The sequence below is a fragment of the Piliocolobus tephrosceles genome, chromosome 1 (assembly GCF_002776525.5).
Source record: "Piliocolobus tephrosceles isolate RC106 chromosome 1, ASM277652v3, whole genome shotgun sequence".
Classification (NCBI taxonomy): domain Eukaryota; kingdom Metazoa; phylum Chordata; class Mammalia; order Primates; family Cercopithecidae; genus Piliocolobus; species Piliocolobus tephrosceles.
Window position 1 is genome coordinate 33,441,923 of NC_045434.1, and position 15,670 is coordinate 33,457,592.

Sequence of the window (15,670 nt, forward strand, 5' to 3'; positions counted from 1 at the left end):
GTAGAAGCAGCCGTTATGTTGAACTGAAAAGGATATTAGATGTGACCAATTATGCCTGGATGGAAGTAGCTGTAGTGTAATAAAAGCAAGGACAATAATACCCTCAGTTCATGTTGACACAGGATTATCCTTTGGGAAAATGAAGACTGTCAGTTGCACATATCACCTAATTAACCTCCAGGTGAGCTCATGCTCCATTTCTCCACCTCCCTCAGAAAGTGAAGAGGCATTATCATTGTCACTTAGCCCCAAAGGAGAGGGAAAACAAAGAAGGTGATGAAGGTCACCTGAGCCATTGCAGATTCCTGAGAGAGAAGGGAGAGAGGAGAGCAAGGTGCCCCAAGTTGCACACAATGGAAAGGAGTGATCTCCCTGGGCCAGGAGCACAGAGTGTGAGAGCCTCTGGCATCTAGCTTGGGGGAAAGGACTAGCAACACTATGTCACTGGTGCAGACCAGTGGCACTCACTTCTGGTGTCATAGATAAAGAAAGCCTAGAGTCAGTTCTCAGAGCTTACTGGATTTGACTCTGAATACAGGAAGAGTAAAAGATCAGGGTCACCTCATTCAGTTGCGTTTTTCTTATTCTTTAAAAATGCAAGTAACCAGAGACCCATGAAGGAAGATACTCTCATTTGAACAAGGTCTTGTGACCTGGAAAACTCAACAAAGACTACTGACTTGGAAAACTCAATAAACACTATTCTTTGCAGCATTTATTGACTGCTAGTCTAACTCATGTGTGGAACCACACTTTTCTAGTTTCATCAACAATTTGTATTAGTCTGTTTTCATGCTGCTGAGAAAGACATACCTGAGACTGGGCAACTTACAAAAGAAAGGTTTAACTGGACTCACAGCTCTACATGGCTGGGGAAGCATCACAATCATGGTGGAAGGTGAAAGGCACATCTCACATGGCGGCAGACAAAAGAAGAGAGCTTTTGCAGGGAGACTCCCATTTTTAAAACCATCAGATCTCATGAGACTTATTCACTATCACAAGAATAGCACGGGAAAGACCTGTCCCCATGATTCCATTACCTCCCCCCAGATCCCCCCCAACACGTGAGAATTCAAGATGAGATTTGGGTGGGGACACAGCCAAACCATATCATAATTCCTTCCAGAAACTGAAATTTTATTCACCTTATTTAGAGAGAGGTTTCAAAGAACAATAGCCACATTCCTTTCATTTCTCCTCTACTGTCCTGGCAGAGAGCATCACCAAGGGATGACCTCCCTGCGTTTCTAAAGGGTGAGCTGAGAGAAGGGTGGAGATTGCAGTTGGTTGGAGGAAGGGTTTGAGCTTCAGCAGCAAAGTCAAGGGCTAAGAGTGGAGTGAAGTCATGGGAGGTACAGTTATATTTTCTCCAACTTCAATAGGGGGTCAGAAGAAACCAAAAACACTCTGCCTGCCGACTAAATCATCTTGGGCAGATGATCTGTACTTTCCCTATCAGCCTCTGCAGTTTGATCAAGCAGGTTTTCCAAAAGTTGTCATCAACAAGAACTCTGGTGGCCCTGCCTCTCAGTCTGTCCTACTGTATGTCATTAGTTGTTGACAAGTTCATGGGAGGTGGAGAAAGGGGAGAGGCAGAAGAGGGAGGGACAACATCAGCATCATCTTCAAGAAATGAACAAAGAACTCCCATCATCCTTCCAAAAGAATGAATTTAATTAGCCCATACACCCTTTGTTGCTGCTTTCAGTGCTCACTTTAAATAACAATAAGAATAATAAATTTGGGATTGCCGTTGACCATTTTGGAGCCTGTGGCTTTCTTTCTTATTAGTAGAGCGACCAATGTTTTTCTCAAACTATTTTCAACCCTCAGCTCAATCTGGAGGCCTCATTGAGTTTTAATGAAATTGGATTGTGGTGAACTGAGGGAATCCTCTGTTTGCTCAGAGGAAGTAAGCAGCCATAGACCCTTTTCTGCTCATCTTCACAATTAACCCCAAAGTGGGTTGATGTATTTCAAAACAGAGAATTTTTCCTTTCCTGTGGTTGTCTCTGAGATCCATGACACTAAAAAGCCAAATTTTATTTCCTGCAGACTAATGAAACTACACAATGTTTTCTAATATATAGCCATGAAAGACTAGTATTACACATGAAGGAGCCTCGTGGGAGGAGAGTGTGCAGTCAGTGGTGGCCTTACTTTACAACAAGATCTACATTTCTTCCCCTGCTCACTTTCTTCATTAACCAATTTTGCTTCTGACTCTTGAGTCACAAGAGAGAAATTTTAAAAGCACTACAAATGCCCTTAGAAATCAAAATGATATATGCAATGTTAGTGCTTTTCAAATTGTGACATTTATGTTCCCTGACAAAGAACTGTACATATACACTCAATAAATGTCAGAAGAGAGAAGGGAAGGGAGAAGAGGGGAGAGGGGAGCAGAGAGGAAAGGAGTGGGTGGAGAAGGAGGTAGCGGGAGTGGAGAGGAGAGGAGAGAGTTAGAGAATGGAGTTGATATTAGTGATGAGTAAGAGTAAGGTAAAGACAAAGATAGGGTATGAAGTGAAGGGGACATTTTTTAACATGTATCTACTTTCTAACCCAGGATTTGTCTCTTACCAAAACTGAGACAAAGCAAATTAAAAATCCCTTACATTTTTCTCTGTGGTCTATAGTGATGGCTCTCTTTGCCCAAGAACTATCACTCTTTATAAACAGGAAATTATTTATGGATTGTAGAAAAATCCTGCCAGATCTTACACATAAAATCATTTTATTTCAGGAGATAAACCTAATTTTCCTCTTTCCTTCAAAAGTAAGAAAATAGAATGTCCTCAATGATGGTCTTCTGGGAAAGTTTATAACTGCAAGTCACAGCAGGCCAAATGAGGTTGATTCTCTCTCCAGTTTGGTCAGAAGTCAGATGGATGGGATGACTTTTGGGTGGTACTTTCATTCTGCCCTGTTGGCTGGAGTGAAAGGATTCTTTAAGAGACAGAGGATTCTATAGTGTTGATTTCCTTCATTTCCTTCCTTCCTTCCTTCCTTTTTAAATTTTCTCCTTCCTTCTTCATTTTCTTTCTCATTCATTCTTTTTTCTATCCTCACAGCCCTTCCCCTATTTTTATTGTTTCTGCATGAGCACCTAAATAATTTGGGGACATATAGGTAATAACATTCCATATGAAAATCCTTTTTATCATACTTATCCAAAAATTTCAGTCTTTCCAGGGAAATCTGTTTTCTCAAAGCAGCAATATACAGTTATGATTAACAGAACAAAAGAAAAGTGATACATCTGCACATTCTTCCCATTTCTTACTTTCCAAGCACACTATTCTGTTTGTGCAACCTAAAAGCGGTGGGTGTGGAGTATTAGGCAGTTGTGGCCCTTGGGGCCAAGAGAAGTTAGCACACACTATGTGACCCTAGCTCTGGCCAAGATTGATGTCAAGATGGGTCTTTGTCTACTCTCTTGTTGCATTTCAAGAGATGTGGAATTTAACTCAAAACAAGTATTTACAATGCATATAATATATGAAAAACCTAAATGCAAAAAATACTTTTGGATAACCTCTTTAATAAAATTCCAAATTTTCTTTCACAAGACCATGCTTTTGGCTCTTTGAGTTTTAGAATGCAATGTCAACATGATGAAAAAGGAGGGTAAAATAGGTCAAAAGCAAAATTGTTTTTCAGAGTTCAGGAAAAGCATTCATGGCTGGACTGCTTTAACAGAGCTCATCCAAAACTAATCTGCATGGGCTGAACTGTCTTAAATCAGGGGACTGACTTCTCTGATTGCCTAAGCTCATCCAGGAAATCTCTACAACTTCATGGATGCAGTATTTACAGCACAAGAGATACAAAATTTCAAGAAGTCTTTAAAAGGGTTGACTTAGTTTATTGATTACCTGGGACCTAACTCATCCTCACATCGCCAGGTGAATTCCCCAAAGCTCTCGTAGTGCTGGTTATAGTGGTAGAGGACCCGGTGTAAGGTGGGGGAACCCAGATCCAGGAGGGTATTGTAGGCGGTCTGCTGCTCCTTCCCACTGGTGTAGCCATTGAAGAGATTGTAGATCTTGTCAGCTATTTCTGAGGAAGGAGGAAAAGGAAAATAAGTTCATATTTACGTATATATAAAATAATGTATGTATACACATACATTATATATGATCTATATCATATAGATATATCATAGACACATGTAGATCATTTATAATGTGTATATAATATGCATATATATCATATAGTATATGCATACACATAAATGTGTGTATGTGAATGTGTGTGTATATACATATATGCATGTTTGCTTATGTGTGTGTGAGTATGCTGTTACTGAAAGAGTATTGAACCCAAGGCCTGAAGAAAGTGATTTGAGTAATTCACTTTGTGTCTGCCCCACCAGGCTTCAGTTTTCTATTCTAAAATGAAAGCCTTTGACTAGAATACCTCTAAGGTTTGTTTCAGTTACAATATTCTTTTTTTTACTCAGGTTTTCTAAAAATACCTAGCTTGAGGAAAAAGCTCATATATTAACACTTTTTTTGGCAAGTGCAATTCCAGGGAAGCAAGAGCGAAGATAAAGAGAAATGAAGCAAGAAAGAAGAGAAAGTAAATGTAAGGGAGAGCATGAAGGAGCTGGTCATGCCTTCCTGATGAGCTGATTGCTACATTTTGCAGGAGAGGATGTGTGACCCACTGGATCTCCAGTGGGTCATTCAGGGGTAGAAGGAAAGAATTTATCTCCAACTTCCATCCATGATTGGTCTGAGTGTGTTCCCATGAGGCATTAACAACCCTACACTTCTAGGTGGCACGTGCTTGCATACCAGGGTTCCTGCCAAAGCAGCAGGGCAGCCCTGGCAGCGAGTGGTGGGCGTTCGGCTCAGGGATGAAGTGAGGCACTGTCAGGTGGTGCTTGCGAGTGACATGAAGAGTCTGAAGTGGCCTCATGACTGTGGGAAAGCAGAACCCTTGTTAGGACCACCTAGACCAGACGCAGAGGCAGATCTGTGGAGACCCAGAAATGGAATCTAGTGTAAATGAGTAATCTTTCCATTTAATTTATGTCTCTGATATTTCTTCCTCAAAGGCATAAATTGCTAAGTCTGAAGTGGTGATGTGGCAAAGTGGAAATGATTTTGTATAGACTTGGCATTTTTTTCTTACAGAGCTCAAAGTACTTCATCATTAAATATTTTCTCTTTTAACCTGTCAGAAAGGAGATGTATTTACATTTTTCTCACTAAACAGCTGGGAAACTAAGATCTGGAGAGCACTGCTTTGTCTTGGATGCAGTGTTAATTCTGGGGATGAAGAAATGAAGTCCACAGGTTCCTAAGCCACAACTTGGCCAATGTGACCGTCTGTTAGCTCGCAGGCATGGCAGCCTGATTCCTTGTCAAACTTCCAAGTGACTTCAGCACTGCTGGTCATGACAAAGTCATCCTTGTAGCAGTTTCCAGAGTTGGAATGAATAAAATTTCTACCTCTATCCTGCCCAGACACAGAAATTATTTCTTTACTTTTCTGTCTTACCTGCTGCCTATGAGGACAGGAGCCAGATTTTACACCCTTACTATCCTGAGTGGCTAGCACAAGGCCAGACAATCTAGTAGATCCAAAAATGTTACCTGAATGAATAGAACTTAAACCTTTGGGAACAATTTAAATTTACTTTGGGGAAGAGTTTCTCAGTGATATCTCTCTATACCAGGTCACACCAATCCTGTAGCAACCAAACTTGCAGCCAGCATATTTAGCTGCATTGCAAATAACTTGAGTATAGAAGTCCACTTAGATTTTCAGGTTGCTAAAATTCTCATATTGCTAAAAATGGAATCAAGAAACAAAGAGGATAGTGATTTAGAAAGAAAATATCTATGGTATCCCTAGTTGTTTATCGAAGGCCTATGATTGCCAAGAACTTTGCACATGTGAATTCCAATTCTCACACTACCACTGAAAGATGGATATGAATGTGCCTGTTTTACAAATGGGAAGATTTGGGAAAAGGTCAAGTTACCCACCTGCCCAAGGTCACACTGCCAGTGTGAGATGGAGTCAAAATTGAAAACTACGCCTATCTGCCATTGCTATTGTGTACTGATGCGTGGAAATACGTGATGTATAACCAATTTAAGGTACAGGAGGCAGAGTCATGGGATGGAAAATCTGGGATGACTCTCTCTAGTCAAGGGCATTTCCCTGATTGGGCTACAGATGTCAAGAAAGAGGGAATCCTATTAGCTGTGCAGGGGGTCTGTCGTTTCTGAAGCTGAGATAAGAAGAGGCCGAGGGACTCTTCTAAGAGCTGTGTTGTGTTCTATGGGAGGCAAGGAGCGCTTGCTGAGAGAAGAATGACCAGGGGCAGGAAAAATGCTGGCCATAAGACCAGAGCTGAGATAGGCAGGTCTGGACTTCCTCTCCCACCCCTGCACTGGTGCCAATCTATGCTTACTTCTTGTGATGAGAAAGAACAGTCCACATGCCAGGCCCTGGTTGTGGTAGTCTTTGCTGAGGAGCAGTGATGGCTGAGGAGATGCCAACCATTCTCATAACATAGCAGTCATATCCAGCTAGAGAAGACTAAAGGCTCCCAGCTTTTGCAGCACGTGGGATGAGACCAGTTTCCACCACCAATCTCCTAAAACCACAATATTCTAGCTCTTGGGTATGCTTAAGAGCCCACATCGGTAAGTGAGATGCCGTTTTCAGAAAGATCTATGCTCCAGGCTCCTAGCGCATGAATATTTCTGGCTCCTCCTATTTTCACAGAAAGAATTGAGAGAATTTATTTTGTTAGTCTTCATAGCATCTCAAGAATTCACCAACTCAAACAATGGAAAATAGTAGAGGTATTTTTAGTTATAATTTTACTCAATTGCAGGTTCACAGAAACCTCAAGCTATTCAAGACAGATACCTGTCTTTTCTCTCTTTAACTATCATGATGTTCGGAAATACATAAGACGCAGGTGAAAATATGGCAAAGAGCCTGTCTACACAGCCTCATCACAAAAGCATGATTAGAAAAGAACTGAGATCTCTCAGGCGGCAGGATAAATTAACAAGGCTGAGACTGAGGCTCTCAGGCCCAGGCACCATGGCAACAAATGGAATTGGACCACACCCTCTGTGTGACCGGGGACAAGTTACTTAACCTCTCTGGGTCTTAGTTTCCATGCCTGTTCAATGATGATTAATAATACATACCCTCCAAGATTCTTGTGAGAATAAAACCTATATTAAATGTCAAACTTTTTTTTTTTTTTTTAAAAAGCACAATGTCTGGAGATAGTAAGCTTTTATTTATTCATTTATTAAATAAAATTGTTTTCGAGTACTTACTATGCACCTGACAGTTTTCTATATCCTTGGGCTACATCGGACAAAAATCCTCACCCTTATGGCACTTACAGTCTGGTGGTAGGAGACAGGTCAGGTAAGCAATAAACGTAGTAAATAAGTAAAATCTAGTGTGTTAAAAAGTGTGGAAAAATAAAACAAGAGGAAGTTCGTCCTTCCACAGCCTTTGTATTTCTGTGAAATCTGTTCTCCAATAATGAAAAGGAGAACCAGAAGGATTTGCCAGTGGGTTGGATGCAGAGCATGAGAACAGGCAGGGGTCACTCCACCATCCATCAAGTCAGCCCCTTGCCCACCGTCCTCCAGGGCTTCCCACTCCAATCCCAGGCAGAGTCCACTGCCCTGTTCTGATAACCAGGCCCTGTGGGATCCTTCCCACACTCTTGGAGCTCCTCTCCTGCTCTTCTCTCTCCCACTGTTCCTCTTTCCTCTTCTTCAAACATGAGCCAAGAATCTCTGTACCACTGCTCCTCGATCTGGAAAGATCTTCCCCTAGATTTCTGCATGACTTTCTCCCTCATCTTCCCAAGCCACTCCAGTTAAAATTCCACTCTCTGCACCTCCTATCCCGCAGCCCTGCTTATTTATCTCCATAACACATATTGCCATCTGAAATACTGCACAAGTTACTGTGTTGTTGTTGTTGGTCATCCTTGCTAAGATATGAGCTCCATGAGGCAGGAGGTTTGGCTCCAACTGCCTAGGACAGGTATTTAGTAAGGGCTTAAGGTATATTGAATGATGTAATGAATTCATGAAATCAGACTGTAAATTTCTTGAAAATAGATTTTGATTCTAATTACTTTTGTGTGTAGCATCTAATAGCAGGGTTCGATAAATGGCTGTGGAAGGAGCAAATAAAGGGATGGATAAACATTTGTGTCTGCATCAGGAAGAGAGAATGGGCATCAGGGAGGGGTGGATGAGAACTAGCCTTCCATGGATGAAGCTTCATGAAGAAGAACTCTCAGAAGGCCATGGCCCAACCTACAGTCTAGCCAAGGGGGTTGATCTTATTACTCACATGAGCCTGAACCTACTGTGGGAGGCTGGTTTCAGCAAAACATCAGTAGAAACTTATTTCCACAGTGGCTTTAGTGTCATGATGCAGGAAAATTCTTCAGAGAAAGTATCCAGTTTAGGATAAATCTTCACATAAGGGATGAAGTCTGGCTTTTAGCTAGATAATGAGGAGATGAAGTCATGTTCCAGGTCACTTAAAAGGTAATTCCCATTTATTAGATTTAAACTCAGACCTGAGTGCAGCAAGATCATATTTATGATCACCATCTGGGTGTGAGGAAGACAAAGCATATGGTATTTTGGTAGAACTGCTAAAACTGTATTAATTAGCAAGGATACCCTCAATTAGTCTAACTCATTAATTCTGGATTTACCTGCACAGGACACCTTCGTGGCTGAAGGATAGCAGGCCCTGGGAGTGTTATTTCACTGTCTCAACACTAAATTGGCTCTTCTGCTCCCAGCTCGTCTGCTGGGATTTCAGAAACTCTCTTTATTAAGAAGCACAAGCAGGGAGAGCACATCTTGATGTACTCTGGAGGGCTTGGGCTGACCCGAAGGAGCCCCACATGGAAAACTGTGTAGTTGTCTGCCCCCAGCAAACTTCCCTATATGGGCCACTCTTTATTCTAGAATTACTTTCTACCTAGCCATCTCTGCAGGTAGCGTCACGCTGCATCCCCTCCACCTGCTAATCACCTCCCTAATGTCCCACCACCTGCTGCCTACTCCCTGATGTCCCACTACCCACTGCAGGCTGTGCTACCTGCAAGGACACCAGCATACTCTCCAACACAGGAACAGCGGAGGCACCTTCTCACCACCTGCCTCTCTCTGGCTTAGAGGAAGAAATCAGCAGATAATGAAATAAGGGTGTCATGGATCCTCTCCAGACAGTCTCTCATCCGGGAGTTTTCAATTCCAGTTTTCCCCATCAGGGAATTGCAGAGACCTTCGAAAGTCATTCAGTCTAAACCCTATAAGCAAGCAGCACTCACTCCAGAGGGTCTAAAAAGGGAGATTTTCGGTATGTAATTTGAACAGTCTTTCAAAATGTGGGCCTTTTCTTCTTCATCAGTATTTACAGACAAGGGGAAGTGCTTCAGTCTTTGACATAATAACTCTCTAACCACTTTTTGGTAACCTGGACAAAATGGGAATTGGGTAAAGTAACAAGTGTGAGTACTGGTTCTGCCAGATGCTTTGTGATATTGATCACTTTACTTTCTCTACTCTGAACCTCAATTGCTGCATCTATAACATGGGGGTATTGTGTCATTCATTCAGTAAATACTTATTGACTGCCTAGTAGACAGCAAGCTCTATGGTTGGTTACTGATAATAATAGCAGCTAACTTTTACTGAATAATTATTATATGCCACACATTGGGTGGGTTTTTTTTTCCTATTTTACATTAATTAAGTCATTTAATTTTCACTAGAACCTCATTAGTTAGGATACTACCTCCCCCATCCCCACTTTACAGATGAGTAAACTGAGGCATGGGATGAAGTAACCTGTTGAAGATCAAGTGGTTAGATAGGAAACAGGCATTTGTACCTGGGATGTTGATTCCAGGTTCTCTGCAATGAGTTGGTCAACCACACTGCCTCCCAGGTGTTAGTGATTTAACAGTGGACAAAAACAGACTGGAAGCCTGATCTCATGGAGCTCACTGTCTTGTGAGGTAGACAGGCATTGAACACATCACTATAATAATAAATATGATGAATGTTCTGAAGAATGGAACACGGTACTGTGAGGATACCTCATTATGGCTCCTGGTCCCTTCTGCCCTGAAGGAGGGACACTTGGTCTGAGATTTGCAGACTAAGAGGTGTTCATCAGTTGACAGGGTAAGAGAATTCTAGGTAATGGGACCCATGGGTGCAAAGGCCTCATGGTAGAATGAAAATGGTGTTGGAAGAACTGAGGAAGGCAGTGAGGCTGGAATGCAGAAATCGGCTAAGGGAGGGGGCCAAAGTGCTGGAGAAGTGGGCTGGGGCCACTCCATGTAGGTCCTAATGTACCTGTTTAATGTTTTTGTCACAAGAAGAATGGCAATACATTAAAGAGTTTTAAGAAGGGCCCTTGATATGATCAGATGTCTGTGTTGGAAATAACCCTACCTTTAACATGCTCTGCAGATTAAAGATGAAAATCTTTTCAAACCTTGTACAGTGCTACAATATTAGTGGTTTTAATCGATGGGAATCCAGGTCACTCTTTGCCCTGTGATTTTGCATCATCATAATGTCACCCCTTGGACATTCTGGGATTATGTCCCTCCTGTCAATCTAATACACCTGGAGTCAGGAGCCTTATACATGGTGATTTAAGGGATGTCAGCAAATCAGACTGGACACAATATTTCTCTTACTGAAACTTGCACAATCTAAAACTTTCAGCATCAATCTCTGTTAATATGCAAATACTATCTGTTCAATACTACCATGTTAGTGGTTGATAAGATCACCTAAATTACTGCTGGAGGCCTGTAGAAGTGTTGACCAGGATGAATAAAATTCTGGTTATAAATAGGGTGTAAAAACCTTAGAACAGGGGATGATGTCAAGACCAGTCCGGTACTGTCATGAGGAAAAGGTAAGCTTTGTGCAATGGATGCTGACTGAAGGCAAGCTTTTCTTAATTAACGGGGACTGATCCTGCAGGGGCGCATGTACTGAAGACAGCCAGTTATTTATCAAACAACTGGCCCATAATAACTTCAAAATATAGAATTAAAAATTTTGATGCATTTTTGTCAGGGATGGGGGGATTTAGCAATTAACTCCAAATCTGCAGCCTTGCTGTACATGTTGATTCAAAATAACCTTTCAGGTGTACAGAAACCTATAGACAGAGTAAATGACTCCTGAGGGCAGAGATCACAGGTACGTCACTATGTATGTAAGCACCTGGCATATAATCGTGTATGCTAGGGGGCTTCATCAGTGTCTCCTGTGGGCTCCTAGACTTATGACTATGTGGAGTAATGTAATACGATGAGCACTTTTGCCAGCAGCTGAGGAGTATTTCTGGAAAGGCAATGCTCCTGTACTGGGCCTTGAAGTCTCCTTCCCTGCTGAACTCCAGGTTGCTCCATTCAACTCTCTTGGTCCCTCTGTCCTCATAGCAAAGGGGAGTACCTGGGGCATCCCTTCAGAAACCCCGCTAACTTCAATGCCTTTTACCTTGAGCTTTGACATCATCCACCACGGGGCATGGGGTCTTCACGATCACATCGCTTGGCCTGGAGCGCCGTCCTGTGTTGTCCACTCCCCACAGCGTGAACCTGGCAGGGAGTGGGAGGGCATGGTTAGCAGAAACAGCGTGACTGGAGACTGGATCTCTGTGGCCCTACTTCATGGCCCAGCTCTGCCTGGATGGGTGACTACAGACCCGGACACTCTCATCATCCTGGTTCACGTTTACTGCCACCATTCCAGGCAGAAAGATGCAGCCTAGAGCCCCTCACTGCTTCCTAGTGGGTCTTGGGTTGTAATTTGCTGCCGTGAGTATATTTTTTGGCAGAAAGCATCATGGCCTCAGGCACTGGTTCACAAAGTGGGGGCCCCAGACCAGCAGGACCAGCATTACCTGGGAAACTGGGAGCAGCAGACCCTAGCCCAGACCTACTGAATCAGAAACTCTAGGGATCCCCAGACCTCTGTGCTTTCCTGGGCCGTCCAGGTGACTCTGGTGCCTGTTAAACTTTGAAAACCACTCAGGGAAACAGTTTACATCTTTGGAAATGGATGGTCAGACCTTGGGTCTGAAGCCACATAGTTAGAGTGAATGCCTGCGAAATGGAGATGATAATAAGACTACTTGTAAGCCACTGTGAGAACGAAATGAGACAATAATGTACAGAAATACCTGAAAGATAATATGGTTCATGACACTGCATATATCACATTAGTCCTCTTCAGTGCTGTGCTATGTGCAGTGAACCCAGAGGAATTCTAGGTTCTGCCACTGAGAAGGGAATCTGAACATAACCATGACCGTCAGCTCCGGTGTCTGTGCCAAGGGTCTCTGATAACCAACCCAGTCGGTCTAAGGAAAATCACTAATGCTGCCTTTCTTGTCGCTTTACTTTCTGCTGTGTCACCACGGGAGGCTGCGTTTATTGACAATTATTGATTTTCTTTCCTTTTGGCAGAGTTACAGGGAGGGAGAGAGGTGAAAAGGAGAGAGAGGCCCCGAGACACAGTGGTCCAGTTAAATGTCAGCTGGGCGTGGAACAGACACGCTGGTGAAGTAGAAAAGATACAGATAATTGCCTAATGATTCCGGCAAGAAATATGCATTTCTCTCAACAGAGAAAAAGCAACCATGGTCCACCACTCCCTCCCCACAAAGACATCCACAGAAAGGTTAGTGTGAGAGCCTGTGTGCCCTGATACATCATTTACCTTCTCTCTACCTTCTCCAAATTCTCATGCTGAATCATGGGGGCCTCACACAGGCAGGTCCCATACCACCTGAACACTAGTCTGCTGGGACTCAGAATGTGATGACCTGTCTGGATTCAGGACACAGTAGGTTGGGCCACACCTGCTGACTTCCTGCAGGACTTCCGCCCCTCCTTGCTGTCAGACCAGGACCAAGTGTGCAAATCTTCACTCCTGTCTGCAACACGGTGGCTCAATCCACTTCACTGGCCTCTGCCTCATCCCCTGTTCCCGAGTTCTGATAAATGGTCTTACCTAGTACTCAAACCCAGCCTGACCCTGATTCCAAACCCAAGGTCTTCTCACCCTTGTCTCCTTGCCATTCTTCTCCTCTAAGGTCAGAGGGGACCCCTTGCACCCAGCCCCTACAGCTTCCCGGTGGCAATGCTAGGCTGGCTGGACCTATAGCAGTGGCAGCCATGAAATTTTCCATCATTTGGCCCCACATGCCATATGCTGATGCCTCATCAGCTTCTGGTACTGTTTCTAGAATTGCGAATGGGGCCACCAAACCCCAGCTGGTGTATCTGACCAGCCCTGTGTAGAGCCAGCTCTGTTTCTAGTTCAATACCACAATCCAGTCTCAGGTCAGACACCAACTCCCTCCTCTGCCCACCTGCTCTAGACCACCTTGACCTCCCCCTCAGGAAGGGCCCCAAAAGTGCAAGGACCAGAGGACTGGGCCAGGCCCATGCCCCAGCCCCGTGACCATGCTGGCCCGAGAGCATCAGCCTGGGAGAGAACGGGACTTCCTATCTCCTGACGCTGATGAGAACTCGCAGTTCGCTCTCCCTCTTCCGACAGGGCCTGCATCCCTGACTGTGTGTCTGAGTCTCCATGTCTAGGCCCCTGCCCTGGTTTCCATTGCCGAGGCCCTGCCTGCCTAGTGCCCCATCCCCTGTCATTCTGGCCCTGCTCTGCCTGTTCCTGCCTGACTTCCAGAGCCCTGAGCATGCCCTTGGAACTCAGGGCTGCAGTCTGGCTATGTGCAGCTCTGGGCCACATGATGCTGCCTGCCATATGTTAAAAGGTCACCTGCCCTAGACCATCTGTGGCTGCATTCCAGCCACCTTTTGTAGCCCACCATTCCTTAACCCTGGACCTTTAATTTCTAAGTGTCCTTGGACTATGATGAGAAACATCCTAATTGGTTGTCAGATGGACCCCTTCTCTCTCAGTCCCCACCTCTTCCCTCCCCAAGCTTGCCCAAGCTCTGCCTTGTGGCCTGTCTTGCTGTAAGTTCCAGCTAAACTGTATTGGATGCTGACCTAGGATGAAAATACCTGTCCTCACATTAATTCTCACATTACCCTGATGGGGCAAAATTTAAGTTCTCAAGCTCTTTCCACCTTTAGTAGTGTATTTTATTTTTAACATGAAACAGGTATCAGAAAAGGAGATGCTTCACTTAACCTTCCAAGGAGGGTTGGGGCTTGATCTAAGAGCCATTATTCAGTAGTCCCAAATCTCTCAGTCGTGGAGGGCCACTGAAAGAGCGGTCAGTTTATTTAACCATTATGGCCCGGGGAGCACTTTACACATTTCATGTGGAAATGCCTCGGCTTACCGTTAGCATTATCGTTTCTACGACTGAAGACTCAGCACCCTCAGAGGGTTAGATGGGATTACTGGGCAGAAGAGATAAGCCCTGTGCCCAATTGGAGGGCTCATGTATAAGTATATTTACTGCTTTGTCCAAAACTTCTGGGCTTCTTCCACCGTGCCTGGCTGGGATTGTTCAGCCCATGGCTAGAGATTTGGTGATGACCCTGATGGAGGCCTGTGTGCGTGTGCAGCGACACAGAACAGCTTTGCTTCTAGAGGTGGGTCTTAAAGGCCTGAAACTTGAAGTGAGTGGAGGACTTGTAAGCCCCTGCTAAGGACTGACTGTCTTGTCTGCTACTTTCCCACTTTCCTTCTCTGGGCATGGTGGTTTCTGCCCATCCCTCGGATTTGGCTCCCTTTTATTCTGAATTATCTGTCTGCTGTCACACATCTGGAAAGAGAGCAGCTCTCCTGTGAGCATGCATTGTGATGATGGCGCAGTGGGTTGAAAGGCTCGTGAGTCACCTCCCTATCCTGGCCTCAGTTTCTCCATCTGTAAAATGAATGCTGGACCAAACATACTTTAAGGTCTCTTTCAAGTAGGAGCTCTTCACTGTTTTTGTACCATGGATCCTTCTCAGAATAATATTTTGAAAAGCATTAAATAAAATATACAGAGTGACCAAGGAAGCCAGCTAAGCAGAAATGCTGTTCCACCTCTGTGGATCTCAGGTGCAGAGCCAGCTCTCTGCTTTAATATGAGGTAATGAGGCCAGGCTCTGAGATTCTCACAGTAACCTAGAGCAGTGGGCAGTAAGATGGAAGGCTTGCAGACCCCAAGCAACTAGCTGTGTGATTCTGGGGCAGTTACTCCGTTTTCTTGCACCTGTTTCCTCAATTATAAAATGGAAACAATACCCCTAATCTCATAGAGTCAGAGAGGATTCTCAGAGACACTGAGTGTGAGGCACCCACGTGCGTAGTCAGCACTCCATTAATGAAGGCCGCCCTCCTGCCAGTTTATAGAAAGAAAACTTAGTTGGAGAAAGTTTAAGTGTCTTGCTTACAGCCATTTACTGGTTAGGGACAAAAAACCAGGTTCGCAGCCCACGTATTCTCAACTCTTAATCCAGGGCTCTCTCCCTATCCCAGGGACTGAAGCGCAGCTCTCCTGGATCCTTCCGGGAGAGGAATGTCACTCCTGGCCGCCCGCACGGCCGTCTTCTTGTGATCTGCAGCGCCACCTGGTGGAGATTTGCTGTTTCTTCCTTAATCCCCTGCATTGGCTCCAACTTTTCAAA

The 15,670-nt window shown here is 44.1% G+C and overlaps 1 protein-coding gene across 3 annotated transcripts in view; it reads right to left on the reverse strand.

The window, feature by feature from the left end:
* The window catches only part of ASTN1 (astrotactin 1), a 320,502-nt gene that overhangs the window by 7,636 nt on the left and 297,196 nt on the right, over positions 1–15,670 (reverse strand). For all 3 annotated transcript variants that reach the window (XM_023231254.1, XM_023231253.2, XM_026447749.1), the window contains exons 21-22: positions 11,562–11,662; positions 3,882–4,065 (exon numbers count right to left, since the gene is read on the reverse strand). In XM_023231254.1, the coding sequence (XP_023087022.1) occupies positions 3,882–4,065; positions 11,562–11,662 (285 nt within the window). The remainder of the gene's footprint in view (positions 1–3,881; positions 4,066–11,561; positions 11,663–15,670) is intronic.